Source organism: Xenia sp. Carnegie-2017, unplaced genomic scaffold (genome assembly GCF_021976095.1).
Source record: "Xenia sp. Carnegie-2017 unplaced genomic scaffold, XeniaSp_v1 HiC_scaffold_43, whole genome shotgun sequence".
Lineage (NCBI taxonomy): Eukaryota > Metazoa > Cnidaria > Anthozoa > Malacalcyonacea > Xeniidae > Xenia > Xenia sp. Carnegie-2017.
Genome location: NW_025813508.1, coordinates 50,373 through 66,714, shown reverse-complemented (window position 1 = coordinate 66,714; position 16,342 = coordinate 50,373). Strand labels below are relative to the sequence as shown.

The window sequence follows — 16,342 nt, the reverse complement described above, 5'->3', positions numbered from 1 at the left end:
GCTCATCTCTGTTTATTGAATGTGTTCTTTTAGTCTGTTGAGCATCAAGCTCGTGTTGGTAAAAGGGCAACAAGCGGAGAGTTCTTGATTTCTGAGAACAATTTCTCGTTGATGATGTCAAGTTTAATGAAGGTAAAGATTGCCGTTCATGATTTCATGTCTACTGAACTCACGAACTGTTTTCACGGAACTCGAATTCTCAAGAGAGAAAAGAATCACAATTATGGCACAGTGAAAGTGTTTTCGGAGAATTCTTTCTGGAAGAAAGAGTTCACAATTTCAGCTTAGTTTTATCGTAGAATTCTTGCTAGAGGAGAGAATTCACATTTAAGAATATTTCGAACTGTCGAACATGTTCGGTAGTCAAATTCAACTTTTTTCGCTTTAGCTTCGAGAACATTTAGAGGTTATATGAATGATTTGGACGAACTCGTGGAATACAGAGAAGTGATTTCAGGCAATAAGTTTTGTAAAGATGAACTTCTACAAATACTGAAGAACGTTGACGTACGTTATGAGTTGTGGAAGTATTATGAAGCGTGCGGCGAGAAAATCGAACATTGGCTTCAAACACCATTTTAAGGTAAAGCACCGTGACTGAGCGCATAGCATGATGCGAGAATGATATCATTGCGCTTTTAGCCTATGAGTAATACAATATGAACCGCTCTAGGGAAGTCACCAAATTACACAAATGCGGACATGACAGAATTGAAAATGTAACTGTGTTAGAACAGAATATCAGAGCAGTCGCGAATGGTGGATCATGGGTGCACCCACCCAATCATCGTTTTGTCGGCAAAAATTGGTCATCTATCGGTATATTTTCACTTAATGCTAAGTCCAAACCAAGACCATACCACGCCCACTTTGCCGACAAATTTGACGCTTCGACCCCCCGTAAAACATAGAAATGACTAGGCACCATAGCTATCCACTGGGTAGATTTGAGCTGTGCATTCACTGAAATAAAATATTGTTTCGAGGACTACAAAATTTCTTTGTCTTAAAAAAATATAAACATCTTTTTTACAAGTGTAAAAATTTTTTCATCCAATGGATAACGCTATCCAGGCTTCGTGCAACCGGCCCCTGATCTTTTCTAACTATTTTAGCTGCTAATAAGTAAAAACGGCTTATTAATTAATTTCATTTTATGTAAGTAAACAATCGTGAGATGAATATATAGTATGATGAACAATGACGTAGAAATGAATCGTATGAAATTAAGATAAAGAGACTGAAAAAAGTAAAAAAGAATAATCAGAAGATAGATCTTCATATGGCAAGTTTATATTCGTTTTTCCTTTAGTTTAGGATGGGCTATTTCATGGCTGATCCCTATGTTTTCTCTATATCATACGTCTCTACTATCTTGAAGTTGTCTTTCAGCTGACAATATTATTATTAAAATATTAAAACTTTCATGGTCTTGCGCACTAGAGGGCGTCGGAAATGAATGATTATGATGTGAAATTGAGCTGCATATCGCCCTGTAAGAAACTAAGTTTGCCTCTTGTTAGCAACTTACATGAGTAAAAAGATGCTGAATATTCACACTTTCATCACAATTGACTACATATAAAGTATTTCGTATTTTGTAGACAAACATTAAGAAAGTACTTGAAAAGATGAGCGAATGGCAGTTGGCTGCTGAAAATCTAAAATCTCTCTTGCCTGACCATGATGATATTTTCAAACTTTACAATTCTATAGTATATTAATTTATATCCTCTATAATATCTGAAAGATTTGGAGGTGGCACAAACTTAGAATTAAGAAAGAATTTACTTTAAATTATGTGACACCATGCTTCACTTAATAATTATATATAAATATATTAGCAGAAAGCGCAAAAGTTTAGAAAATTAGTCATAACTCTGGATGTATTCACTGGATATTTTCAAACTTTACAATTCTATAGTATATTATATCCTCCATAATATCTGAAAGATTTGAGGTGGCAAAACTGAGAATTAAGAAAGAAATTACTTTAAATTATGTGACACCATGCTTCGCTTAATAATTATATATAAATATATTAGCGGAAAGCGCAAAAATTTAGAAAATTACTCATAACTCTTGATCTACTTACTTGGATATTTTCAAATTTCACAATTTTAAAGGATTTTATCTCCTCTACATTATTTCAAAGATATGGAGGTAGCACAAACTTAGAAAATAGAAAAAATTTACTTTAAACTTATGTGAAGACATGCTTGACTTAATACTTATACATAAATATATTAGGGGAAAACCTCAAAATTTAAAAAATTAGTCATAATTCTTGATCTATTACGTCCAACGTTTTTAAACTTCAGAATTCTATAGTATTTTATATCCTCTATAATATATCAAAGATCTGGTGGTAGCAAAAACTTATAAATGAGAAAAAATTTACTTTAAAGACACGGACGCCATGCTCGGCTTAATATTATATATGAATATATTAGCAGAAATCGCAAAAAAATAGAAAATTACTCATAACTCTGGATCTATTCACTCGGATATTTTCAAACTTTACAATTCTATAGTATTTTATATCCTCCATAATACTTTAAACATCTAGAGGTGGCACAAAATTAGAATTAAGAAAGAATTTACTTTAAATTATGTGACACCATGCTTCGTTTAATAATTATATATAAATATATTAGCAGAAAGCGCAAAAGTTTAGAAATGAAATTATCGGGTTATAGTTAATGATAAATCGCTTGGGTTCACGTTTGGTAGAAATAAGCTAGCATATAATTACTTGCAAAATAACTTGTGTTTATATTATTGGTACGATGTATGAAAAGCTATATAATACGTATATTGCACAGAAACCGCCAAACAATCAGAAATTTGCGACGAAAAAGTTTTTTGTCGACATTTCAAAAACACTATACAATGTTATATTCGTTGGTATCTCGCTTTGAATCCTAACATATTTACTTAAAAGTGCGATTACTTTACCAATTATCATTTTGAAAGTATTTTTATCACTTGACGATAGACTTTCAGGATTTTAAATATTGTCCATGCCATGCACTTGTTAATGTTAATTGGAGTTTTTTCAACACGTTTCTCACTTAAGGACATTATAATTATGCACACAAGATTCATATTGAGGACACAAATAAGCGAAATATTAAAATCTAGTACCTACATATCGAATTATCAATTCGTATGATTTTTATGTATCTACATATAATTGATTGCTTTTATATGAAATACTTTACAGCCTAAATAAAACAAAATCAACAATGATACAAAAACTATAAAGATATATCACATGCATCCATGGTAAATCGTTCATATATATACATTGCTTAAGCTTTGAGTGGCCGGGGGGTGCATTTCAGTGATAGTGATGATTTTTTAAATCAATAACATATAATAGATTTCTGTCACAATACTTGAAGTATTTAAATTCGTGCATTTTTGTATTTATAGTCGTCCAAACCAGTTATGAAAAAAGAAGACGCGAGAGAATAAATAACAGTTTGAACGAACTGAAAAATTTGCTTTTAAGAATCAAGGAAAAGAGATGTAAGTTATGTTATGTTGTAGTAATACGGTTGTATGGAGTGAGATGGATAAATTCAATGCGTGATTACTTCAGTTTTGTACATGTCTGATCATTGGCGATGATCATAAATTGATTCATCAATCATTTATCTTTTTATTTATTTACGGTGTTTATGCAGCAGGATTAGTACCATGTTGATTTTGTAAGTGAAGTTAAATCAATGACCTTATCCAATGGTTTATATAACGACAATTACCAACCTTGTGTTTGTATAGAAGAGGAAACGTTAAGTCGGTTGGATTTCTTTAAATAGATAGATTTATAGCCTCCAAACTGTTCTTCTTTCATATCTTCGTTTTACTAGAAGAATAATTAAAAAAATTGTCAACTACATTTGTGATGGGATAAGACAGTCAAGAAAAATTTGGCTCACGGAAATTAAAATTATGAATCTCGTAATCCAATTACTTCTCATGAAAAGGAATTCATAGGATGGTACTTTAAAAACAAATCAACATAATATCAAAAAATTCAAGCTGAGCTTATTGCAAAGTATACAATTTCATTTGGCAAATGTAATTTATGCAGCAGTTAGATGCATTAATTGTTGACAAAGCACTTGTTAAAGAATTTATCGCCTGCTGTTAGACACTAAATTTCTGCATAAAATCGTTTTAGTTTCCTTCTACAATAACTCCAACAACTCAATAAAACATGTGAGACTAACTTATAGCTATAAATGACATTTAGACGGCTTGCTGCTCAAAGTTAGAAAAAGCTGACATACTAGAAATGACCGTGCAGTATTTAAAATCCATCCGAATGCAACAAGTAAAAGGTAAAAACATTTTCTTTTAATTAGTTTAATTTACAGATTAAAACAAGATTACTGTCTTTTCTATTATTTCACTTGCACAACATAATTAGTAACCACAACGAAGAAATTTTCAAATATTTTTTTATTCAGTCAGAGTGGCACCAGTGCGACATTTTTCGAAAATCGTTTTTACCAACAACAAAAGCCGTTTTTACCAACAACAAAATGCTCAAAAGAATTTTGGGCAAAAACATAATTGTTCATAGTACAAAGAACATTTGAACTTGACCTCTATTGTCATGAACATTTTAACAGCTTAAATCCGTGGCAATAGAAAATCTTCGTTAAATAAAAATTAAAGAGATAGTGATGACACAAATTGTTTCATAACTAGACATCCATTGGAGATTATCTGTTTAGTATAATTTCGTTTTCTTTAGCAATCAACCATAACAGATCCTGTTGCTTTGGCTCATTACAGAGCAGGTTTCAATCACAGCGCTATGGAAATCAACAAATATCTTATGGATACACCTGATTTACAACTTAAAGTCCGTAATAGACTTCTTACACATCTCTCAAACACTTGTCATGCTGTATTCAGTAACCATCAAACCATTCAACACACAAAACAATACAATCTACCAATGTACCAATTGCCTGCAACAGTTATCACTAATGAACCTTCGTCTTCAAAAGAAATATTTTTCAATTCATCAACATCAATGTTCGTTTGATTTTGCTCGTTAAGGAAAATTCGTGTTTCAGAGTGGATACAATTTTTGAATTCTTCCATTAAAATTAACTGCCGCAAAGTTTTAAAATCTTGGACTTTTTCCGAAGCTAACCATCCATCGAAAAGTTGAGCTTTTTGTTCAGCAAATTCTAAGTGAGTTATAGATATATTTTTGCTAATAGCACGAAATTTTTGTCTGTAGGCTTCGGGGACCAACTCATAACCCTTCAGGATCGCATCTTTTACTAAGTCATAATCCGCAGAATCAATTACAGACATTTGAGAAAAAATTTCTCTAGCTTTTCCTATCAAAACGCTTTGTAAAAGCATGGTCCAACTTTCTTTGGGCCATTTACAATTTTCGGCGACTTTTTCAAAATGCAAAAAGTACTTGTCTACTTCCGATTCCGGGAACGGTGGAACCATTCTTACATGCTTGGTTATGTCAAAATTTGTTTTAGAATGTTCAGCATGTGTATTTTTGGCTTGAAGTTTTAATTTTTCTAGTTCTATCTCCTGTTCTCTTAACTTAAACGCTCTCTCTTCGCGTGCACATTCACGCTCCCATTCAAGTCTTTCGCGTTCTCTTCTCCACCTTATTTCTTCTTCCTCTCTTTGCCATTGTCTTTCGTCTGACTCTTCCTGACTAACATCTGTTTGAGCAATGCTATCTACTTCACCTCTTGTATTTTGCATGAAAATACTTTCGTTTTCTAAAACTGCTTCATCAACGAGTTTATCGTTGCATAATCTTTTTAAAATTACATGCTGTATTTCGCGTTTAGACATTGAACTTTTTAATTCGACCTTAAGATATTTCCCTAAAGCTTTTAGATCATGTTTTCTTAATTTCAGAATATTCTCATATGTTGGTTCCACCATAAACTCTTCTGGTGTAAATGCAGACATGTTGAAACAACTGGTCCACAAGTTTACTTTAATAAATGATTTTCTCTTTTGTTGTTTATAAAATATTGATGTGAAATTTTGTTGTTGAAATGATTTCGATTTGTTTTGGATTCTATTTTCTTTTTCGTTCTGACTTCTGTTCAATTGAATAACTTGAAAGAGTTCTTTCCCGGGTGGGCCCCCAATTTTGTTACGAACGTCCCGACTAATAACAAATGGCCGCTTTTGGTTCAATTGCTCGTAACAAAAGGAGTAAAACCTTGTGGAGAAGTTGTTGTCAATTCTTAAATATTTATTTAATATACTAATAATTTTGATAAAATCGTTATAACATAAATGTTTAAATGTTCAAACTTATCTAGACAACTGCTTTCAGACTTTCGGTGACTCTTTCGTTGATGGATAGGATATAAATCTGGATTCTTTGATTCTTTTCTTAAATAGTTCGTCTTCTTTTACATGAGCTTTCTTCTGATGTGGACTTCTACTAAGCACCAACATAACTACAACTTTCGATTCTCGGCTTATATGTGATTGCACAATGACGTACGATTAACCGCTTGTGCGCAAACTGTGGTCAGTTGATTAACCATGTATCCTGTACGTTGTTTGTGGTCAGTAGGTTGACCACGTCCTATACGTAAGCTTTTCCTGTTATTGTGGTTAACATACACATGCATGTATGAGTAAGGCATTTTACTAATTGGTTAACTAATAATATATTTAAATATATAACAATAATAAGTATAATTTACATGATTATGTATTATCATGTACAACCACCGATAGTATACATAAATACATATGTATCCCCGATAGTATACACATATAACACATGTATCCGCCAACAGAAAGAATAAATCAAATGATATCACCTTTCACCAACCTTCAACGCATCACTGGAAAGTAATTGCAAGAGAGGAAAATCTTTGTGAATGCTTCCATTTTCCTTATCCATGCTTCATAAACTTCATCATGGTCAGGCAAGAGAGATTTTAGATTTTCAGCAGCCAACTGCCATTCGCTCATCTTTTCAAGTACTTTCTTAATGTTTGTCTACAAAATACGAAATACTTTATAAAAAGTATAAGCATTTACATGTTTCTCGAACACGACGCTTAATTGCTAAAATCTCATTTTACTATTGTGTTAATTTGTACAACTCTTTGATTTTCTATTTTTACGATTTTTTACTGTTACGATGACATCATAGGTAGACTTACATTTTGCAGTAAAAGTGGTGAATTTAGTCTTTCATATTTTTACAAACCTTTCTCCAAACTGATTAATTATGTAAGCCACTAGTATCTGAACCATCTTGATTCTGCTTTTTCTGCTTAATTTATCCATATCCAGTTCGCAAATCACTTGAGCACCAACTTCGGACTCTTCCAAAATCGATTTTATATTCTTTAAAAAAAGAAAAAGATAAAAAAGTGTGTTTGATGTTTAATTGCTCTACAAGTGTTAATGCTTACAAAATCATTCCTGGGTTTCTTTCTCGGTTGAAAAGTTTGAGCCCCACAGCTCTCAAATATAGACTGATTTGCTGCTACTGAACGCTTTGCCTCGTTTTCTTTTGGCTGACAAGTAAACTCGGGGACTTGAAGATTCCTATATTGGATAAAATAAATAGCATCAATAGAAAGTTTATATTGTTCAATTTAATTTAGTGTTTAATGTGAATAAGTGTAATTGTATTAAAAGCAACATGATGTCATTTGTAATAAAGAAAGATTTTACAAAATGCAATCTGCAATCGTTTGAAATTCAAGAACTGCAAAAATGCAAAGACGATAACAAAACAGCATACAGTTACGAGAAGATAGAGAGTAACCAAGCGAGAAAAGTTTAACGGTACTATCAAGATATACCTCAAAGCATATTATTATTGAGTTAAAGTATAATTTCTTATGCTATTACGGCTAAATTGGACTTGAGCTACTCTTTAAAAAACTCACTTGGGCACGATCATCCCTAATTGTACTCAAAACTTTTCTATTACCTGTAGAATTACTCGCAGGGATGACGTAGTTTATGTAATGAAAAAAGTGCATGACCTCTTATAATTTATAGCTCTTGACCAATGAAATTGTTTAAATTTTTCATGTTATTTTAGAAACGAACATTTAACCAAAAAAGACATTACAGATAATAAACCTCTAATCTTAAACATCATTAATAAAAAGCATATAGTCAATGGAATAAAGAAATCATTACTCTTATACGTCCTTCAAAACTATTTCCTATTAAGCATCATGTTAGCATATTAAACTTCTTTATTAATATTTTGAGCGGCATCAAGGAATGCGGTGACGAAGTACGACATGAGAATGCAAGTCTTCTTCATCATATGATTCTGAGGCATGGTATGGGAAATAATTGTACAAATCGTTCAAAGAAATGATCGAGCACTTTGGATCATTTGGCAGTTCAATTGCGTACGAATGAGTATGTCGATGGTACTCGGTTGTTTTCCATTTCCGCGTAAGAAAGTGCGCACTATTATTTTCACTAACAATAACATAAACAATTTGTTGAAAAACAGGTAGCATATCATCACTTTTTCCAGTTAAAAGTAAAAGATTTTTGGTATATTTAATACCGTGAAGTTTACACCAATTTGCAAGATATACGATGTCAGACACGAGAATACCTAGTCTTCGTGCAATCAAATCTGCTGCATCCTAATATTCAACTACCACTTGTGATCCAGGTCCGACTTCAAAGTCTACTTCAGATAGGTCTTTCTTGCTCATAATATTATAACAGAGAAACATTTGTTGTCTGAAGCCAGGGTTTTCAAAATGTTCCGAAAATTACATACAATATGGGCTAAACGTTTGAAGAATCGGTGTTTCGCTTCAAATCGGATTGTCCAGAAATGAAGTAAGGGTCCCAAAAGTCTTATTTGATGAGGGTAGTGAGTCATGAAATGATGCTTTGGTTTAAGTGTGCGATCTGTAAAAAGTTCAAGAAATAGCTCATGGTGTTCTTTTATAAGATGTTTCAAAAAGTATGTCTCTTCTGTTGTTACCTCAGGACAAAATATGAAATCCATGCAATCTAAAAGCATAAGTAAAAGTTCAAAGAATGGATGTCCTTCCGGAACTTTGTCACCAATGAGAAGAGGAAGGTTCCGAAACAGACACCACATCTGTGCAGCAGTTTGCCCGGATGCACCGTCTGGTTGTTGCAGTCTACTGTTTGAAATTGGGCTTGGCTTGTTCTTTAAGTCGGTTGTTGGATAATCAAAGCTAGTGATGCGGCTATTTAACAAATCAAGATCAAAAAGGCCTTCCCGAATTAATTGTGCTAGTACGAGATGCACTTCGAGCCCACAAACACCTTCTAGAAGATCGTGCATAACGTCTGGTGCATAGTTAGAGGTGACGTGAAAGTTTTCTACTTCGTTCAAAACACAAGGTGATTTAATGCCTGTTTCTGCGTAACTGTTCAGTTGCAAGTGCTCTTCATAATTAATGAATGTACGAAGTTGCTCCTGGCAAGCGGTTGAACTTCTTTGCATTTCATTCCTATGCATGTTGCAATGTCTACAGAAATGATTACTAACAAAACTCTCCAGAAATCCTAAAATACCATTCACTCCAAGGTTATCGCAGGTTATTTGTGTGATTCCTGCATAAACAGTTCCTTCGAAATGATCGGTGCTAATGAAGACTCCTTCCTTTTCAAGAAACTTTACATCATCAACAAGTAGTTGCAAAAAAGGTGTATAACCATATGTTTTAAAATCACCAGCATTGAATAATGATAATAGAAAACAGTTAGAGAGGAACGAAGCTTTAGTGGTAAATTCAATATAATGAAGTAGACCATTTGTTATTCTGTGCAAACCAGCCTTCGATCCAAATGGGTTTGCCACTTCACAATCGTCAACAAACAGAAGTAGCTTGACGGTATTTTCTTTAGAAAAAAATCTGTGTTGTTTGCAGAAAGTATCATCATGAAAGTCTTTCAGCACATCATCTTTACTTGGGCAATGCTCAGTTATTGCTTTCATGAATCCCTTACTGTCGAGAATGCATTTGAAAAGATCATGCAAAAGGAACGTATTGAAATGTAATTTGCTTCGCAACTTGATCTACATGATCTGTCTCCCAATTTTATTGTGGATAGTAAGCAACACTTACTGGGACTTCAGGAAGCTTTAAAAAATGACTACTTTTTTCAAAACGTATTCGCTATTTGTATGCAGTGTCTCCATCTATAAACAGATTTGCAGACTTGTCAAAAATAGTCATGAGGTTTTTTACTTTCAGATCATCAGGAATGATGTTTTGATTATTCAAGTATTGCTCTGTCTCAAAACTTTAACACTCCAATAATGTCAGAAAAAAGTTCTTGGCAGCTGCTCACAACATGTTCGATCGTTGATTACACGACGCTACTGGAAGCTTTCATCTTTGCCAAAAATAATGTAACAGAGTTAGTGACATTTACGTAAAAAGTGCATCCAGTATAGGGTGCTAATCATCACCACCTTCCTCGATGCTCTCACAACATATTGCATCATCAATAATGTCGTCATTCCTTGCAATGACATGATCAGATTCTATGTGTTTTACAAATGCTTTAGTTTATCGGAAATTGCGCATGCAACCACCTTGACTACATTTTACAGGCTTTGTAAACATCCACCCATTTCTCAGCAAATGCTCGTTTTTTAGGTGCCCCCATCAGACCTTTTTTTGTTTGGGATACAAACTGGTTGCACTGGAAGCAAATGTATAACGTCATTTCACTATATTATGAGATATATGAAGAAGAGTCCATGCAATTTATTTATTTAAAGTGAAAATGAAACGAAAAGTTTGTTGTGGAAATGTTATTTTCATCAGAAGGACTGTTGTTGTTCATGTTGACTGACGTTCCGACACTCTTAGCAGTAGTCATCTTCAGAGTCGAAACGTCAGTCAACATCAAAAACAACAGTTCTTCTCGGGACTCTACTAACCTGACGATCTACATCTACTAACATGTAACGATACTCACGGGTTCAAACAATTTACTTATGAGAATTTGAATGTCAGGATTAACATTAAATAATATTTTAGGCAGAGTGGCATTTTATGTAAAGTGTTATAGGCATAACGATTTTGCAAAAAGCTGCCGGCAACTGAAAAATATTTGAAACCTAGGGTGAGTCATCCTGGGAGAACTTAAAATCAGTAAAATTTTTTGCTTATTCCATGCGCATCTTATTACAGAGAACTTTTCCCAAGAGTCCACTTTTTTTATATACCTTCCGTAATTCGACCTTGAAAACCTTAATATAAAGGGTGTATAAGATAAAGAAGAAACAAAGAAAAAGCACTTCATCTCCCAAGAATTTGACATTATTTGTAACAAAAGTACTTTCATACTTTTAGCACCCAGATAAAACAAAAACTTTGACTTTTTGAAATGTGTCCTAATAAGTTTATACAGGCAAAAGAGCTTAATAAATCACTCCTATTATGACATTATGAACATTCACCACTTTCCACGAGATTCAAAACTTACAAACTGCATGGACTGCTTTATTTCATGTACCAATTTTATATAATGAACTTGGGAAAACTAAATAATGAACTCTTCTCAAATTGATTCATATTGTGTTCTATGTGCAAGGATTTAAATATTTGAATGGCCTTGCTTTTACAGAATTTAAACTGAGAGATTGAGGGTAGCAAAGGAAGAGGTCGTTTCGTTTCTCTTTATAACACCAGCTAAAGAAATGTGTTTGTACAGACATAAGTCACACATATTTATAGAAGATGACAGTGATGGACTTTTCTGTTATTAGAAAATATTTCTTCGAGTCATCATAGTTAGTAGCCATGTAATCAGCAACTGCCTTTTCTCTGCTTGTTACATGTTATATTCACAGCTATACACAAAATACTTATTTGTTCTTAATGCTGTACAAGAACTGAGTTATAAAAACTATTGGGTATATTTGCTAATGAACTTTAGCTATGAAACTTTTATTTATGTTGTTCTGATTATTAGCCTATTTTCGTCTAAAGTTTGCGAGTTTTATTCATTTTTATGTCCCTGGTGCTTTTTTTTGTTTATTGATATTAAATTTGTTGGTTGTCATCAGTCATATATACCTTCAGTGATGTCATTTCGGGAATTTTGGCGTACGATCGTTCAAAGTTTTTGTCGTATTGTTATCGGGCAAAGAAAAAAATATTGAGTTGGCTTGAATTTAAGCCATGTTTGTTAGCTCTTCAAATTATGTTACTCAAAGCAATTTGTAGTTTTGAATCTCGTAAAAGGGGGTAAAAACAACTAAAGCCAATAATATCTCATGTTTGTTTGTACGTACAAACTTCTCAACACTTTGAAAATCGGCATTGAAAAAGCAATATGTGAATGAAACTATAAAAAACTGCTTTTAGATGTTTGTACTCTGGTTTGAAATTATGGTTGCTAAGGCGTTGCTAGGTAGGCTTTCGTGTACCGATTCAACTGTCCAAAGTCAGAATTAAGATAGCATTGGTATACCTGAAATTTGATTTTTTCAATAGTTTGATTCGTGGTCCAATAGGAATCTTCATCTCCTTCAAGGTTTCTTCGTTTAAAATGAGAAAGGCCTCCTCGTCAATCATATTTTCTAAAAAAATGCAATTCAAAAAAACATGCGGTTCAAGAACAAAAAGCTAAGAAACAAAAGAATATAGCTAAAGCTAAGTACTAAATAATATAAACACTGCATTTATTTACCTTCAAAAACATCTTTCAAGCAGGAAAGATTCCACTTTTCAAGTTTTTCTTTAACCCAATTGTCCATAAACTTTTTTCGATGCGGCTGAAACTTCGTAGTTGTACTTGTTTGTACAGTTCACACGAGAAAGAGTAAAAAAGGCGGGAAAACTGCAAGTCGCAATTTGACAATCGTTACCTATCGTCAAATACCGAGGGTGCTCGCTCGTGTCATGTGACTACTGTTCATTGAGCATTATCGTCGATTATCGTTCGGTTGATTGTCGTTCGTGGTATTACTATATGTGGCTTTGTATTTAGCTGCTTGTAATTCGAAGCTTCTGGCTTTTCATATTCTTCCAGAGAAGATTTTGGTATTATAGTTTTTTTCAAGTCCATAATGCTGTGAAATGGTTGGTGATAATCGATGATGTAAACAATGTCATATTTTGATTTGTGGCGACAGTCAGGCGATAATTTTCTCGTCAACTGAATTTCGTGGACCAAATGGCATTCTTTGAATAAGCTATGCTGCTTTTTGTCAGTACAAAGAGTTTGAAGATAATAATTGACGGTGTTATAATCAGTTATAATCATGGAAATTTTTTATTATATGAGTTGAAAGTATATTTAATTCAGAAGGTTGTTTTCCTAAATTTCATTGTTTGTAGTTAACTGTTCTACTAGCTTCACTGATCTTTATAATCATCAGGTTCTGATGCCCGTTGAAGCTAGTTTCAGGCCAAGTACCTCACAGGTCTCGAATACAAGGGTGGCCGAGGATTGATAATAACTAGTAAGATGGAACAAACATTTATAAATGCCTGTTTTACTGTGTTAGTTTCTATTGAAATCAATTGCCATTAGAGATTACATAACAGAAATATATGAATTTTGGCAACCCAGTTATCAATCCTCCATTGCCCTTACTGGAACACAGTTTATACTTTATCAAGCATGTAGTGTGACTCTATCATTCAGCTCTTCCTGTGTGACTTGTCTACAAAGATAGTAAATTATTAAAGTTGTTGTGCATTTCAAAACTCATATAAATTGTCATGAATATTTATAGCTCTGAGAGAAAGTGTTGTGCTTTTGGAGATTGTACCTAGTATTAAGACAAAGACTACTTACCATGAAGACAGTGTATTTTGGAATTGAGATGAAATTATATTTTGTGAAACTATATTTAATATAATATTGTGTTTTATAGTCAAGTGTCTGTCTATTTAACTGTTCTTCTCTTAGCTTCTCAGACCTCTATCAAGACCAGGCTCTTATGGGTAATGTTAGTTTGAGGACAATTCTCTTAGGTCTGCCATCGCAGTTTATAAAGGCTTAAGCATAGACTCGAAACGATTATTTAGCTCTTGCTGCGTGACAAGTCTCCCAGAATTGTCAATTTTTCAGAGGGTCAATCATTCCAAAATTGTTGTTTAGATTTCCATGAGTAAATTTATAACTGTCAGGTACAAAATGGAGTGCCTGAGGAGATTGCAACTGGTATTTGGTGCAATAACTTAAAACACTTAGAACAATCATAATTGTTCAGAAATACACTGATTAGAATTACACTGATTATTTTAGATATTGTATCTAACACATGGTTGTTTGCTAACTTTTAAATTTCAACACCAACAAAGCTGTATCGTTGATGAATGTAGCTACTAATGTTATTAATTAAAATATGACTTTTTCACTAAAACTTTATTGCCTAAGTTCAAAGTGTCGAGCGGTTCTTACTTCTCGATCTGCCATTTTCTTTCCCCATTTCATGAAAGCTTAACCAAGCAGTTGCTCTCAGTCTCAGATGACAGGGTTTTCTTCATTATTTATCTCAGTTGGCCGTCCAACCCCGGAATTCGCACAGGGTTGTTTCGTTTGCTATGATCAAACAATCAAAAGAAGCGTACGTATTCTCAACTAATTATTTAAGATCAATGGTGTTTGTCCAGACTAGTGCTTCGTTTTTAACACTGGAGGTTGTCATGAGCTGCATGCAATATACTAGTTGTTTTCCCACCTTAAACTAATGACAGCATTTAAATAGCGTTTTCCAACGATTGGCATCTTCAAATTTTCTAAATATGTATATCGACACCCGAAAAGTTTGTTTTATTTTTGTTTCTGTAAAAGCATAAAGGCGCAAATTATAAACAATTTTGACTTTTCGTCCCGAAAATTAGTGAGCCGCCATTTTGATTTTTCTTAACCTGGATCCTGGTAGTAGGGAGTTTTAGCAGAGCCTACGAGTACGACTACGAGTACGATTTACGTCATTTTGGCGCGAAAACATTGTAGCGACAACAAAACACGTAGCCGTCATCAATCTGAGTACGATGTTTTGTAAAATTTCGTAGTCGCGACTACGATGTCTTTTAAGCAAAGAAAGTAGGTATATTTCTTCATTCTGTAAGAAATTAGTTTACAGTACTATTTTCGAGCATCTAGGCTTTAATGTAGAACCCTTTTGAGCGCAGATGTACATTAAAAGGAAAATATGACCTGCAAAACTTTCATGTATTTCGTACGCAAAGTGAAAGGTAAACAAACAATAAAATAGTAAAATATATCGTACATAAAACTTAAAATAGTGAAGATTTTTCAGTCTAAAGAGTCCTATATTCTCGCAAAACCAGTATTATCGATTCTTTGATATCATTATTGACAAATAGAACCGTAGCTGCTTCGCAAACGTCGGTGTTTACACAATAAAAGGCTCGTTCTGTTGTTTACAGAAAGAAAAATTTGACGAAGGACAACGACAACAAACTTCCTCGTGCCATTCCCTTACACGGTCAAATTTCGTACTCGTTCTCGTAGTCGTAATTTTGCTAAAACTCCCTAATACAGTGAACTGCACTACAGTGTTGAACTAAAAATTAACCCGGTTTTAACCAAAATCCGAGTTAACTTAACATAATTGGGGTTGAAATTCATTCAACCAGGATTTTTTAACCAGGATGTTTTTAGAGTGCAGTTTTTGATGGTAAGCATTATTTGCGTTTTATACAAATAAAACACTGAAAGTATTTTTATGCTTTTACATTGAGAGTGTTAAACGTCCATCAAGTGAAGTACCATTTGAATTTCCTTTATATTGGTCATAGTGCAAAAGTGTCACATGTTAACAAAAAACATGCACCAACTATAAAAAACATGAATATTTTATGCGCCTTTTCATTATTGAACTATTGTCAATAAATACATGGACAAGATAATGGAAGATGCATTATTATGCATCTTTAAAAACTGTTGAACTTTATTATTGTGGCTGGAAAAACATCATTTTAAGGAGAAAGTATAAAAGTTTAAACGTTAAGATGACTGAAAATTATATAAAAACTTGAAGTAGCTACAAAGAGATTGGTTGTCACACTGCATCACAATACTTATGTTTTTTATTAGCTGGTGCATGTTTTTCGTCAAAATGTGACACTTTTGTATTATGCCCAATATTTTGGCAAGTGATGCCCGTTTATTACAAAATTTCTGACGTTTTTTTCATGTAAAAATACATTTATTTTCATTATTTTCATGTAAAAATACAAAAATACAGTTATTTAAAATGTTGCGGTCTCTTTCTACAACAGTGGCAAAGACGGGACATGTGTTTTCGAAGCAGCTCCTCGAACGATTCCGATGTTCGCAG

At 33.3% G+C, this 16,342-nt stretch overlaps 2 protein-coding genes across 2 annotated transcripts; one reads left to right on the top strand and one right to left on the bottom strand.

Moving 5' to 3' along the window:
- Positions 1 to 2,789: 2,789 nt before the first annotated feature.
- Positions 2,790 to 5,053, top strand: LOC124456175 (transcription factor HES-1-like). The gene is given in 5 exon segments (XM_047006677.1): positions 2,790 to 2,907; positions 3,439 to 3,515; positions 3,517 to 3,534; positions 4,265 to 4,352; positions 4,772 to 5,053. Coding segments are annotated over 5 exon segments (399 nt in total). The 3' UTR covers positions 4,870 to 5,053.
- Positions 5,054 to 7,001: 1,948 nt separating this feature from the next.
- On the bottom strand, positions 7,002 to 12,778 carry LOC124456174. The gene is made up of 5 exons (XM_047006676.1): positions 12,712 to 12,778; positions 12,493 to 12,601; positions 9,014 to 10,010; positions 7,247 to 7,386; positions 7,002 to 7,032 (listed from the first exon to the last, which is right to left on the bottom strand). The coding sequence occupies exons 1-5, from the start codon at positions 12,776 to 12,778 to the stop codon at positions 7,002 to 7,004; spliced, it is 1,344 nt and encodes a 447-aa protein (XP_046862632.1).
- Between the last annotated feature and the right edge of the window lie 3,564 nt (positions 12,779 to 16,342).

Excerpts from the sequence above, each read along its gene's own strand:
- LOC124456174 (XM_047006676.1), bottom strand. The coding sequence starts at position 12,778 with ATGGACAATTGGGTTAAAGAAAAACTTGAAAAGTGGAATCTTTCCTGC. Across the intron at positions 7,387-9,013 it reads ATTTCATATTTTGTCCTGAG|AATATAAAATCGATTTTGGA; the intron begins GTAACAACAGAA and ends CTTTTTTTAAAG. Across the intron at positions 7,033-7,246 it reads ATTAATCAGTTTGGAGAAAG|ACAAACATTAAGAAAGTACT; the intron begins GTTTGTAAAAAT and ends CGTATTTTGTAG.